The sequence below is a fragment of the Schistocerca gregaria genome, chromosome 4, assembly GCF_023897955.1.
Source record: "Schistocerca gregaria isolate iqSchGreg1 chromosome 4, iqSchGreg1.2, whole genome shotgun sequence".
NCBI classification, from domain to species: Eukaryota; Metazoa; Arthropoda; class Insecta; order Orthoptera; family Acrididae; genus Schistocerca; species Schistocerca gregaria.
This window is the reverse complement of record NC_064923.1, coordinates 150,185,683-150,197,992: the sequence shown is the minus strand read 5'-3', so window position 1 is coordinate 150,197,992 and position 12,310 is coordinate 150,185,683. Positions and strand designations below refer to the sequence as shown.

General features: G+C 37.8%; 1 protein-coding gene across 1 annotated transcript in view; it reads right to left on the bottom strand.

The window, feature by feature from the left end:
* The window catches only part of LOC126266912 (26S proteasome regulatory subunit 4), a 28,730-nt gene extending 16,739 nt beyond the window's left edge, over window positions 1-11,991 (bottom strand). The window contains exons 1-2 of the mRNA XM_049971592.1: window positions 11,436-11,991; window positions 6,652-6,802 (exon numbers count right to left, since the gene is read on the bottom strand). Coding sequence (XP_049827549.1) covers window positions 6,652-6,802; window positions 11,436-11,438 — 154 coding nt within the window. The 5' untranslated portion in view covers window positions 11,439-11,991. The remainder of the gene's footprint in view (window positions 1-6,651; window positions 6,803-11,435) is intronic.
* Window positions 11,992-12,310: the final 319 nt, after the last annotated feature.

The window sequence follows — 12,310 nt, the reverse complement described above, 5'->3', positions numbered from 1 at the left end:
AGTAATGTAACCATGGTTGCTGCAAGTTTCCCCAAGTGAAATTACCTGATATTTCCCCCATTTCCTGACAAGTTATAGCATTTTTCTCTCACAAATTTTGAGATCTCAAGGGTAAGTAAAGACACGAGTTGACAAAAAATGTAAGGAGTTCTGTATTTCTAAACATGTGAGCAAAAAAATCTAAGTACTAACATCAACATCTTTTGTAACAAGCTATTTTTGGATAAAGAAAGCAAACTCAAATTGTACACGAGGTGCAACAATAAAGTAATGAGACTGATTTTCTTTGCAAGATTTGGCAACCCTGCAGGCTTGCGTAAGCATAATATCTTTGATCTTCATCTAGTCAAAGCGGCACATCGATGCAACTGCTTAGTCGTGAGTTGTGCTTTAGTAAGTTAACAGGTGTTTCTGTCTCTTGCCACGGAAATGGAACCGCATAATATTGCGCAAAAGTATGCCATTTCTTTTTGCATTAAATTGGATGAAAATGCGACGACAACTTATGGTAAGCTTCAGAAGGTTTTTGCAGACAAGGTTATGTCAAGAGCTCAAGTTTTTCGTTGGCATAAAACGTTTAGTGAAGGCAGAACAAATGTTGAAGATGAAGACCGCAGTGGATGACCATCAACTTCATGGACGGATGTCAACTAGCCCAGGGTGGATGAACTCGTATGATCTGATCGAAGATTATATATGAAAATGATTGCAGAACTGAACATCAATCAAGAAACAGTTTGGCTAATAATAACTGAAGATCATGGTATGAGAAAGATTTGTGCAAAAATGGTCCCCAAAAATCTCACACCACAACAGCGAGAAACACGGAAAAATGCGGCAGCCGATCTGTTAGAACAAACAGAAGTGAATCCAGAATTTTTGAGCCATGTTATCACTGGTGATGATGGTTGGTTTTTTCAGTGCGATCCACAGATGAAACGCCAAAGTTCGCAATGGTGCTCAAAGGGATCACCCAGACCAAAACAAGGTCGCATGTCAAAGTCAAAAGTGAAATGCATGCTAGTGCACTGCTTTGATTCCAAGGGAATTGTTCATAGAGTGGGTGCCTCCTGGACAAACAGTTAACCAATATTACTACAAAGAAATTTTAGAAAGACTTTGTAAAAGTTCTTCATGTCTGTGCCAACATTGCTAATAATTGGATTCTGCATCATGATAATGTGCCATCCCATACTGTTCTGTCAGTACAGCAATTTTTAAACACAAAACAAATTTTAGTATTACCACAGCCACCATATTCACCAGATATCTCTTCGTGCGATTCAAGGGACAAAATTTTCAAACAACACAAGATCTCCCAAAAGCTGTGACGAGGGTCTTCGTGGTTATTACAGAACATGAGTTCCCGAAATGTTACCACCAGTGGCACAAGTGCTGGAAAAAGTGTGATCAATCAGAAGGGAACTACTTTGAAGGAGACAATACTAAACTTGACTAAAACGGTAAGCAGCATTTTCTTCACATCAGTCTCATTACTTTATTGTCGCACCTTGTATATGTTTTATTAAGACGATTGATTTTCTTTTATTTCAATAAAAAGAAACACATTTGGTGACAAAATACGCATTTTGTTGGACTCGCCAGACAGATCTTAAAACCTCAGAAAAAAGTAGTCCCCTTGAAAGAAGTGTATAAGGTGCGAAAGAGTTGTGTAAACCAACACTATAGGTGCCCGCCAATAAAGTGTTGGTTCTACTATGTTTGTTACTGTTGGTTATTATCCACTTTGTTATGTCTATTGTTTTACAGGTATTGTGTGATTTTTCTTTCAAGAAATACATGAGTAAATAGCGAAAAAACTGCCAGTGACTGCCACAGTTTTCTTCTTCTTATCATCGATACTTTCTAATACATAAACTACTTTCAGAGTACCAAAAATGTACTAGAATAAATAAAATATTTCCTGAAATACAACACCTGTGGCGAGGTGCACCATAGTCCTGGGTCCATGGGTAAACCACGAAAATCCACCACATTACACCACACACAAACAGACCCAGCCTGCGGGCAGATCGATGAGACTAGATCTGACAAGTAGGGCCCGCAGATTAGTGGAAAACTACGGACTTCAGATCAACAGGCTCGATCCATTAGACATAAACACAGAAATTGCGTGCGGTTTTGGCCCACCATGGAAGTCTCCTCATGTGGCCAACTATTCACGTGGTGACCAATCCATGCAAATACTCCGAACCAATACTAATGAGGATAGGTAGCAACTCACCATAAAGATAATCGCTGAGCCACAGACAGGCACTTAGAAAAGATAATCACTTTCTCACAACTAAATTTTTGGCCATAGCCTTTGTCAGAAAATGAGAGTGCAGATACACTCACACAATCGCTCAGACACAATTCATGCACACATGATTGCCATCTCCAGCTGCTGCGTCAACAGGCCATCTCCAGCTGCTGCATCAACAGTTTCTGAGAATCAGATCCAAACAAACCACTCCTCACATCTCCCTGCCTCTTGTTGGCAGCTGCAAGGCTAGCGGCAAGAAGTGGTGGCAGCACTGACTGCAAGCTGGGGGGGGGGGGGGGGGGGGGGGAAGTGGTAGAAAGGGGAGAAGCAGTAAGACTGAGGAAGTAGGGAAGCAGAACACGTGCTCAGCTGTGCACAGCCACTGATGACGTGTGACATCTCAGTAAATAAGCCATCTCATCTAATGAGCCAAAAACGATGTTTTTCTCCATTTAAAAAAAAAAAATTATTCCCTGATTTACAGAACTTGGGGCAACCGCAACCCTGATACCAGACCACTGAGGCCTTGTTGTCAGTCTACAATGTTTGCACAGGTTGTAAACTATCCTGATGTCTTGACTGTATGTTAGATATTCTTATTATGTCTACATTACACAATCCCTTTTCTTTACCATGTGATGGGTCTATTAGAAACAGCAGTTTACGGTGCAGAATACTCATTACCTCATATGGACTTTCCTGTTGAAGAATTTGCTCGTGTCTGTCTTTGTGTAAGAACTAGGATGGTAAAATATGACGAGATTGTCACTAGTATCACTCACCTCTAAGTTAGGTGTAGCAACATTAAAATTATGTTCCTCCATCCTAAAGTCAAGCTTGTTGCTTCAAGTCTTTCTCCACACAATCGTGTACATTGTCTTTATCTTGAATTCTACTGTGTGGCCAAGTAAATAATTTTAGTAAAATTTCCCAATACATTTCTTGTTCAAGACCTCAACTGGTGAAAGTTCCATAGATAAAGGAGACTATTAATTTAATATAACCTGAAATTCGGATATCTAAAACCAGGTAGTGAGCCTAGTAGAACAATATGTACAACAGTCTTCTAATTTCTTTCATCATTCTTTTGCAGGGATTAGATTGAGGATGATACTTAAAAACAATGACGTGTTACAGAAACTCCTTAAAATTATTACTTACAAATTGTGTTCTATTAAAAGTGAACAATATGTGGTATCAGTCCACATCCACAAAATACTCCCTTAAACAATTAATCAAAGTGGTCGTCTTTGCCGATTTTATAGGATATATTTTAAGATATTTTGACCGGCTGTAACGAATATGTATGATATTCTGCCTCTACCCTTAGGCAAAGGTCCGAAAAAATATGCTGTTAAAGCATGTAGAGCTTTTAGTATAAGGGGATACATTTGATAAATCACTTGACCTTTATTGCCCTTAACCTTCTGAAATAATTCACATATTCCTAAAACTTTCTTTACTTCTCTACTAAAATCCTTAAAGTATATGAAAATTTTATCATGTATTTAATACCTTTTTATATACGGAAATATCTTGTCACAGTTGTCACAATAGTGTTACACACACTAGTTTTGTAAAACTGCATGGGTTCAAATTGCGAGTACTGTTACTCTTCAATTCTGACCTGCTGCACTTGAAAGGATGTTCAGACAAACTGTGTAGTTTGCATTAATGTCATCTCCTTAACCATTGTAGTTATTTGTTGGAATCTGGAAGCTTTGATAAATTTCCAACTTTCAACTGAATAATAAAAAAACACTACTTCTAAAACACAGTTACTTTCGTCCTGTTGCTACTGATGTATATAAGTCAACACTTCATATACCATTAATATTCACACATTTACTATGGCATTCAATTCTGTCTGAAATTAATGAAAGACAGTTTTGTACGGACATGACAGCTAACTGTTGTCTGTCTTCTTTTACGTCAGCACAATTTTCACAAAATGCCCTTTTATTATTAGTAAAATGCTACCATTGTCTCACCTTGAAGACACGCGGTGCCCATCTTTACCAGTTTACATGCATAAACAATAATAAAACCTTCAGGCAATTACTTCACCAAAAAAAAAATACTTTTATCTGTCAATTGCCATATGTCGGTTGGGTAGATGCTGGGCAACATCACTTTACCAAAGTAATGTTACACCACAAGATCATCAAAAGGGCATCCGGCCAGCAATTAACCATGCTGAGCCTGTGTAAATATGGGACAAAGGATGTATTGTTTTTGGTTATAACTATTTGTTAAAATTGAAGAAAATGTAGGAAGGTATGACATTGTGGGGAAACTAGAAGAACCACTCATTGATTGAAACAGAGGAAAAGACAATAGAAGATGAGCGGGTTGATTCGAAAGTTTAAATAGTGACTGCAGCGGAGGATCAAGCATGCAAACAGACAAAAGTCCAGTTATTCTTGGACAACATACAATCTTGAATTTAAATGGCAAAATGAGAAAATAAAATAAAAAATGCAGCAAACGAAACCAGTAAAAAAAGATGGGTCAAAAAATAAGATCAACAGAAAGCGCAAAATGGCAAAAGAGGAATGGACTGAGGTGAAATGCAAAGCTGTGGAAGCATGCATGATTATGGGGAAAATACATGTTACCTATCGGAAAATTAGAGACTTGGAAAAAAGAAAGCTACTGTATGAATATTGTGAGCTCAGATACCAAGCCAATACTAAGTAAAGAAGGGAAATTTGAAAGGTGGAAAGGAAATATAAAAGGGCTACACAAAGGAAATAGACTGACAAAATAGGGTGGGTGGTTTGGTTGGTTGACTTACAGGGACCAAACTGCGAGGTCACCGACCCTTCGTACTATACATAGTGAACCAGGGACAATCTTCAGAAGAAGGATACATAAGGCAAATCCTGGGAAGCCCGATTGTAAGCAAGTTACACTAAGACAGAGGTAAAAATCAAGGAGAAGTAGGAGGGTAGTGAGAGGAGATAATGTGGATGAGCCGCTCTTCCCAGAATGCAGTTGGAAGTCCCCAGAGCATGATATGCAGTGAGAGACTCACCCCCTACATCCCACCAGCACCACCTCACCATCCGTTATCCCAAGAAAATGGGCAGCACAGACAAGATGATAAAATTTCAGGAAAGACAAAACTTTTGAAAACAGCAAACATAAAAGAATAAGGAGAATAGAAAGGTGGGAAGGTTGGGGCCAGGCCAGACTGCTGAGCAAGGGCTGGCATAGACCCCTGGATCAGAGTGGGCAAGAGGAAGTAGGTGGAGATGAAATGGAAAATACAACAGCATTATATCTTCTTTTGAGGCCATGAGGATAGGCTGTGAATCGTGAATGGATACCTCAGACTGTAGAATATTTGGCAGCAAAAAGCAAAGGTTCTGGGTTCAAGTCTGGCACACAGTCTTAATTTGCCAGTAAGTTCCAAATCTTTATAACATTGCTGCCACAACTATAAAATATGCATAGGTAGTGTCTTTGCAGAGAATTCCTACAAACACAACATGAACAATACTGGTACTCCAGTAGCCTGGAGCCTTCTAAGCAGTATGAATATTTTAGAAGTTACTCTCCTGCCCAAGATTTGTTTTCTTCTTCCTCAAACTCAAAATGTTTTGTTGCTGTCAATTTCCCTCTCTTTATATCTCTGTTTGTTTCTATGTAATGTCTTCTAGTTTCTATGCAATCATCTTCCTTTACATCTTGGCCCTTCACTGCTTCTTACTTCTCTGTTTACCTCTAAGCCACCTTTTCAAGTCTATTCCCATGTAAAATTTAACAATTCCCAAATTATATACCACAAATGTAAAACTGTGTTTTCTTCTCCACTATTTTGTCCTCATTTTTTGTTCCATTACTTACATGACCTCTTTTCCCATTTATATACCTGCACTGTCGCTACTGGCAGTTTTGATCTCACTTCTGTAGTTCCAATTCTCACTTAATATACCATAATTATTCTATTTTAATTTTCAAACCTATGTAACTTCCATGTCTTTTAGACATCAGAGTGAAATTGTTCACCTTTCATGTTCGTAAATTATAATTTTTACGTACATTTAGCTGAAACACGAAATTTTATAGCAGAAACACATCACAGCAAAAATACAATATGAAGAAAAATCAATCAATACATTGTGATTAAAATTACTTTGTGACTGACATATTAAAGGGGTGATGGTGTGTGTGTGTGTGTGTGTGTGTGTGGAGGGGGGGCATTGTTTCCGGTGTGCAGTTCGCCAAACTAGAGAATGTACTGCATGAACATACAAAACAGGCAACACAACGAGCACATGGCACTCCATAAAGAATCTTGATTGGATGGAAGTTGTCCCCTCGCTGAAATGTCGATCACAAAGTAATTTTAGTCAGAGTATAAACACATACTCAAGTACCTTGGGGAAGTTTCATAGCTGCATCTGGACCTTTCGTCCTTCTCTTCTTTTTCCCTACCCTGGTTGGTATGGGAGGTTCATATTTCTTCTTCTTATCTTTGTCATCTTTCTTGTCTCCACCTGAACCACCACCACTCGACTGGTTTTGCCCCTAAAACAAATTATTCAATGGTAAGTGATTTGTGTTCTAATAAACTATTGTGTAACATAATGTTTGTTACTTTAATAGGCTGCTAAAACCACTAAAAATATAAAGAACAATATTCTCACTAAAAACTGTGATAGGAGTGTTACATCACAATTGCAGCAGTTTAACCCCTGAACTATTTTTGCCTATATGCACATTCTTAAAACCAGTTTTTATTTACTTCACCAGAAACATAAGCCGAAGCACTGAAAATAATTCCATATCACAAATAGTATGGACACTGCACTAATATATTTCACCTGTACATTAAACTGGTTATTTTATCTCAACCTGGCAAAGTGGTACTGAACAAAGAATTTGCTATACATGAAAATACATTAACTGCATCCTAATCTAACTAAAATGTTACTGGCACAGAAAAGAGTGAATACACCAGATGCCTATTTAGCACATTATATGACGAAAACTAATTACCGTATGAGTACCGAACATCGTACCATTAATGTCAAAAACATGGGGAAGAGTAGTAGTTTAGCATCAATTCAATTTAAACACGTTTAATGTGCTGCTACAGTACATCATACCATTACATACTAATCTCATTACTGGTACAAAAGGGGCTCAATATGGCACCCATCAGTGTCCAGAAGAGTCTGGAAGCGCATGATTGCATTCTGCACAGCAGAACAAAGCATGTCCATAGGTATGTTGGCTACCTCTCTTAATGTGCCATGCTTCAGATCAGCACTTGTGTGAATGTTTCCTTGGCAAACTCTGTCCAGGTAGCCTCCTAACCAGACATCACAAGGAGTGAGATCAGGTGATCGTGCCGACCATGAATTTGGAAATGATCGGCTGATAATTCAATCATTTCAAAGTGTGTTTTGGAGAAGATGGTGAACCTCATGAGCGATGTGAGGTGGGGTCCCATCTTACATGAACACTGTTGAGTTCAATGCGCCTCTCTCATGTAGGGCGGGAATGACATGCTGGCAAATCATATCGCAGTAATGCTGTCCAGTCAAATTGCACGTCTTTGGTTCTTCAGCACCAACCTGTTCAAAAAAGAATGGGCCATTAAGCCACAACATATGGTGACGCATTCACCATACAGAGGAACTTCATGCACATTGATTGGAGTTGAAGATCCCCATGCTCAGCAATTCTGCATGTTCGCCTCACTCGTCAGAGAAAAATGAGCTTCGTCTGTCCATAGGATGCTGCAGGGCCAGTGCTCATCAACTCGAATTCTTGCAACAAAGTGTAGAGTGAAGTCAACACGTCATTGATCAGGAAATGTGAGCAGCGCTGTCTGCCATAGCAACAGCGATTTCATCAACCACGTATGGTGCAACTGGTTGTTGGCCTCTTCCTGCAGCAAAGCCCCGTTCTCCAACGGATTCAAACTTCATCATCATTCTCTGCGCAGCAAGTGGAGAGAGAGGACCCTTTCATAATGCTTTCAGCTGGTGGTATTCTCGAAGTGCAGCTGCAGCGTTACTATTGTTTTGAGAACAGAGCTTCACCAATAATGCCCTGCTCCTTTTGTCAAAGCTCAGGTTGACATGTAAAAAAGTGCACAGTGACTAGTCAGGTGTGAGAGACTATGAATCAAGATGACTGATCACAGCATTTGGTGGCCATGGTTGGAACTGGACGGTGGTGCTGTGACGCATGGAACCAAACACCTCATAATCTAGATATTAATGCTACAAAGTTTAGTATTTGTAGAGTAATTAGTTTCCATGTTATAATGTGTTAAGTATGTAAAGCTTAATTACAACCACCCGGTATTTGTGGGTTAGAGTGCATAAACAAATATGTAATACTTATTTAACTTTCTCATTATAGTTCCAAAACAAATGTCATGAATAAAAAATTCAGAATACTGGTTTATTTATGCAATTTTTTTTACACATTCGGTGCATAATGCAATTCATTAATTATACTGAGGAATGCAACAAATTTAATAGCACTAATGTCATATCAATTAGAACACCAAGTTGAAGTGCCACATAATGTGTAACATTAACTAAGGAGACCTATTTATGTTCAACTATCACTTTTGCTACACCTTCTTAATATGTTAAGAATACTTTTCAAGTTAATTTAATGTCACTGCAACTGACACATCGATCTCACCACAGTAAGAGATTCAGTACACCAGTACCGCTGTAATGGTAAAAGTAAATGCCATTAGTTATTTAATATGCTGAATACAACTGACTTCATTCCCTAGCTTTGTTTATGGTAAGCAAGTTTTTCCTACATTTACTTTCTCTTTTTCTTTCCTTTCACTTGACTTTGGGGTTTGTTAACAATATTTAATGTTCTGTGCTTTTCTACTAGATCAGTGTTGTTTCATTTTTGTGATATTGCTTTATTTTCTTCCTCAGAGATTTGGATCAATAGTTTGGTTTTCATTTTGACCTGTATTACCTCTTTCTTGTCTTTTGTTATTATTATTGCTATTATTACATTATCATCATTATTTGCAGTTTCATCTACGAGTTTATTTTCTGTGACTTTCAGTTCTCTTACGTCCTCCTCCGTTTTCTTAAACCAATCTGGCTGTTATTTTTGGTTGTGGAAGTAGTCAAAAAATTTTTTGTTAATCATTTTTTGTTGTTGATCTATTTGGGTTCATTCTAAGAATGCTTCAATAACAAATTCTTATTTTCCTCATTGTGTCAGTTTTTTGGTGGTTTGGTAAAGGAAGAGCAATGATATGTGAACAGAAGCTAAAGAATGGCGTGCCTCAGGGATTTGTGATTCTCTTGTTCCTAATATTTGTAAATGATGGTCTGAAGAGGTGAAACCTTACTGTTCACAGCTAAACATACTTATTTAGTGGAAAAGACCCCTGCAGCAATGTCAATACACTCCACACTACATTTCAGGTGTTTATATTCATAGAAGCCATCACTGGATGGAATGTCACACTCAAGGTATATTGAGCAGAAAGTTGCCACTGATGTTGGTTGGTGGAGATAGGGACAGGGGAGGTGGATGCTTTGTTTTTGCAACATACTGCAAAGGCTCCACTAGGACTTTGATACTTTTTGTGTGTTTCCTCCCTCCCTTTGCTTTGAAATTTCTGGGTGACATTTTTCCTTTTGTTTTATTTCTGAGGAGTTTAACATGCAAACTCTGTCAAAAACATCCATCATGAATTTTACACTAGACACTAATAAACTTTATCATTCTAGTTCCTTCCTTAATTCTGATGCTACATTCTGAATTTTTGGATTATGGAGGGATCATATAACGTCACTTTCATCATTTCAGTGAAATCTTCATTTAATGGCACCATTACATTCCAGTCTGTTGAAATCCAGTGTGAATCAGCCCTTATTATACCACATGGTAATATAGTGGTCTACTGTGGTAAACAAGATGAAAATAAATAACATACCACAAAAAATAGCATATATTATGTACAGTAGTCACTGTGGCATGTAGTTCCAATATTATGTAAATGATGTGGAATTTCTTGATTTCATGATTAACAACAAGCACACCCAACAAGGACATTACTTGTGTGTGTGAAACAAATGTGTCATATACGGCTTCAGAAAATCACAATATAAAAATAGCATGTCTTTGACAGGGTCACACACTCCGTTTCACAATCACATCAAATTAAAGTAAGTTGTGGAGCCACAAAGTTAACTGCAAGTGTCTTAATTCTCCAGAAGATAGATAAAAAATCGTGCACTAAAATATTTACTGTGTTTTGAAGCACAATACGTACCACCGAAAAAGTTTACAACAAAAATTTAGAATACTATATGACTGCAGCCACCATATTCAGCCATCAAACTTTTTGACACTGTTGGAGCTGGGAAATGTGGGACGTCTTAAAAACACACCTGTCTGCAGTTGTATCACGGTATCATTGGCGACCTACCCCTACACAAATTTGATCTCTATTTTTACATGGAGGCCTATGTACTGCCATTTGTCATTTTTCCCTGTAGTCATCCGTGCACATTCTTTCTGAAGTAATGGGTTACTATCCATATATCTGATAAAACAATAAAAACGCAGTTGCTTCTTTTCTGTCCACTGTGTGAATATTAACTTTTTCATCACTCACGCGATATCGTCATTTCTTATCCTACTGATTGTGGTTTTGCAATACCTCCAATATATTTTCAATATAGAGTGGAGGCGTGCTTTCCTTTCTCTTGTCCACATCCAACTTCTGCCCCATATGAGGCTGCTGCTCACAAAAATTTTGAATAATCGTTTCATTGCAAATCTATGTCTTCTTTAGCTTCAGCTACAATCACTGGGAAAAACAAATTTTTGTTTATGAATCGATCACATAACGAAAGCAAAAGTATTTTTCTCTCTTACTCAAAAAGAGTCTTTTATTTTACAGTAGCTTCTATATGTCAGCTTCCTCTCTCATTACAACATTAATCAATCATATCGATTGTGTTTGCACGCCCTATGCATTCCTGAAAGCTTCAGAAAATGTTTCAAATGATCAGTCTGGCCAAGTCACTGCACACACTTAAACCAAATAAAGAAGAATATAAGAACGCTATTTCCTCCCATGCCATTCTAGTGCGATCTCACTTTTCTTTCAAAAAGAACTAAAACAGCATATGAAGAGAGCATTACTTACCATCCCAAAATATTCACAACTTCACACAAACCCGACACACAAATTCGCGATGTCACTTCATGTACAAAATCTTATAGTCAAAGATACCACATTATAAACATTAAACAAGATGTAGCTCAAAGATATACCCATTTTAAAAGCCTACTGATCAAAGTTGAGGCCGATTTAAACTTGACGGGAAAGTAGGCTATACACGCGGTATACACAATGAATATCGCATGGCAGCATTTATTCAAACCGTCAACGGAACAGAACGGGACGGGACCCAACGGAACGTCAAAGTCAAGGTTTCCTGGATGAAAATTTAACGTTGGCGTTGGTGTGGCCGAAGGTATCATCGTTGCTAACATCCGAAAGTATCAAATTTCATATTTTAACAGTTCCTCCCGATACAGCTGTGGATTTTGTGCTCATTCTCCTCCTCAATTTTATTTTATTATTTGGCTTTGTTTTCGTTGACGACTTGAATAAAAGGGGAAAATGATGAAGTTGCACAATAACTGAACAGAACTGACACCTACATTGCACATTCCAACCTGCAAACAAACAAAAAAACTGATGGAGAAAAATTCGTTAAATAATCTTTTTTTACGTGAAAACGTCTTCGCTACTGAGTGAGAAAAAAACAATTCAGTCTGGCGTTAATCGGTATGTAGAGGGAAAAACAACATGGCTAGGGTAAACAGGGTCTATGTACTCCCTTTTAAATATTGGTTACTGTGTTTCTACATATATTTTTACAATACCAAATAAATGTCGATTGTTTTTAAAATGTGTTTTAACTTCTCAGCAGTTTGTCATACAATAAGTAGCAAGAAGATTGTTCCTTAATATTGATAGTCTTTTGGTATGTCGGATGGTATCTTATAACCTCA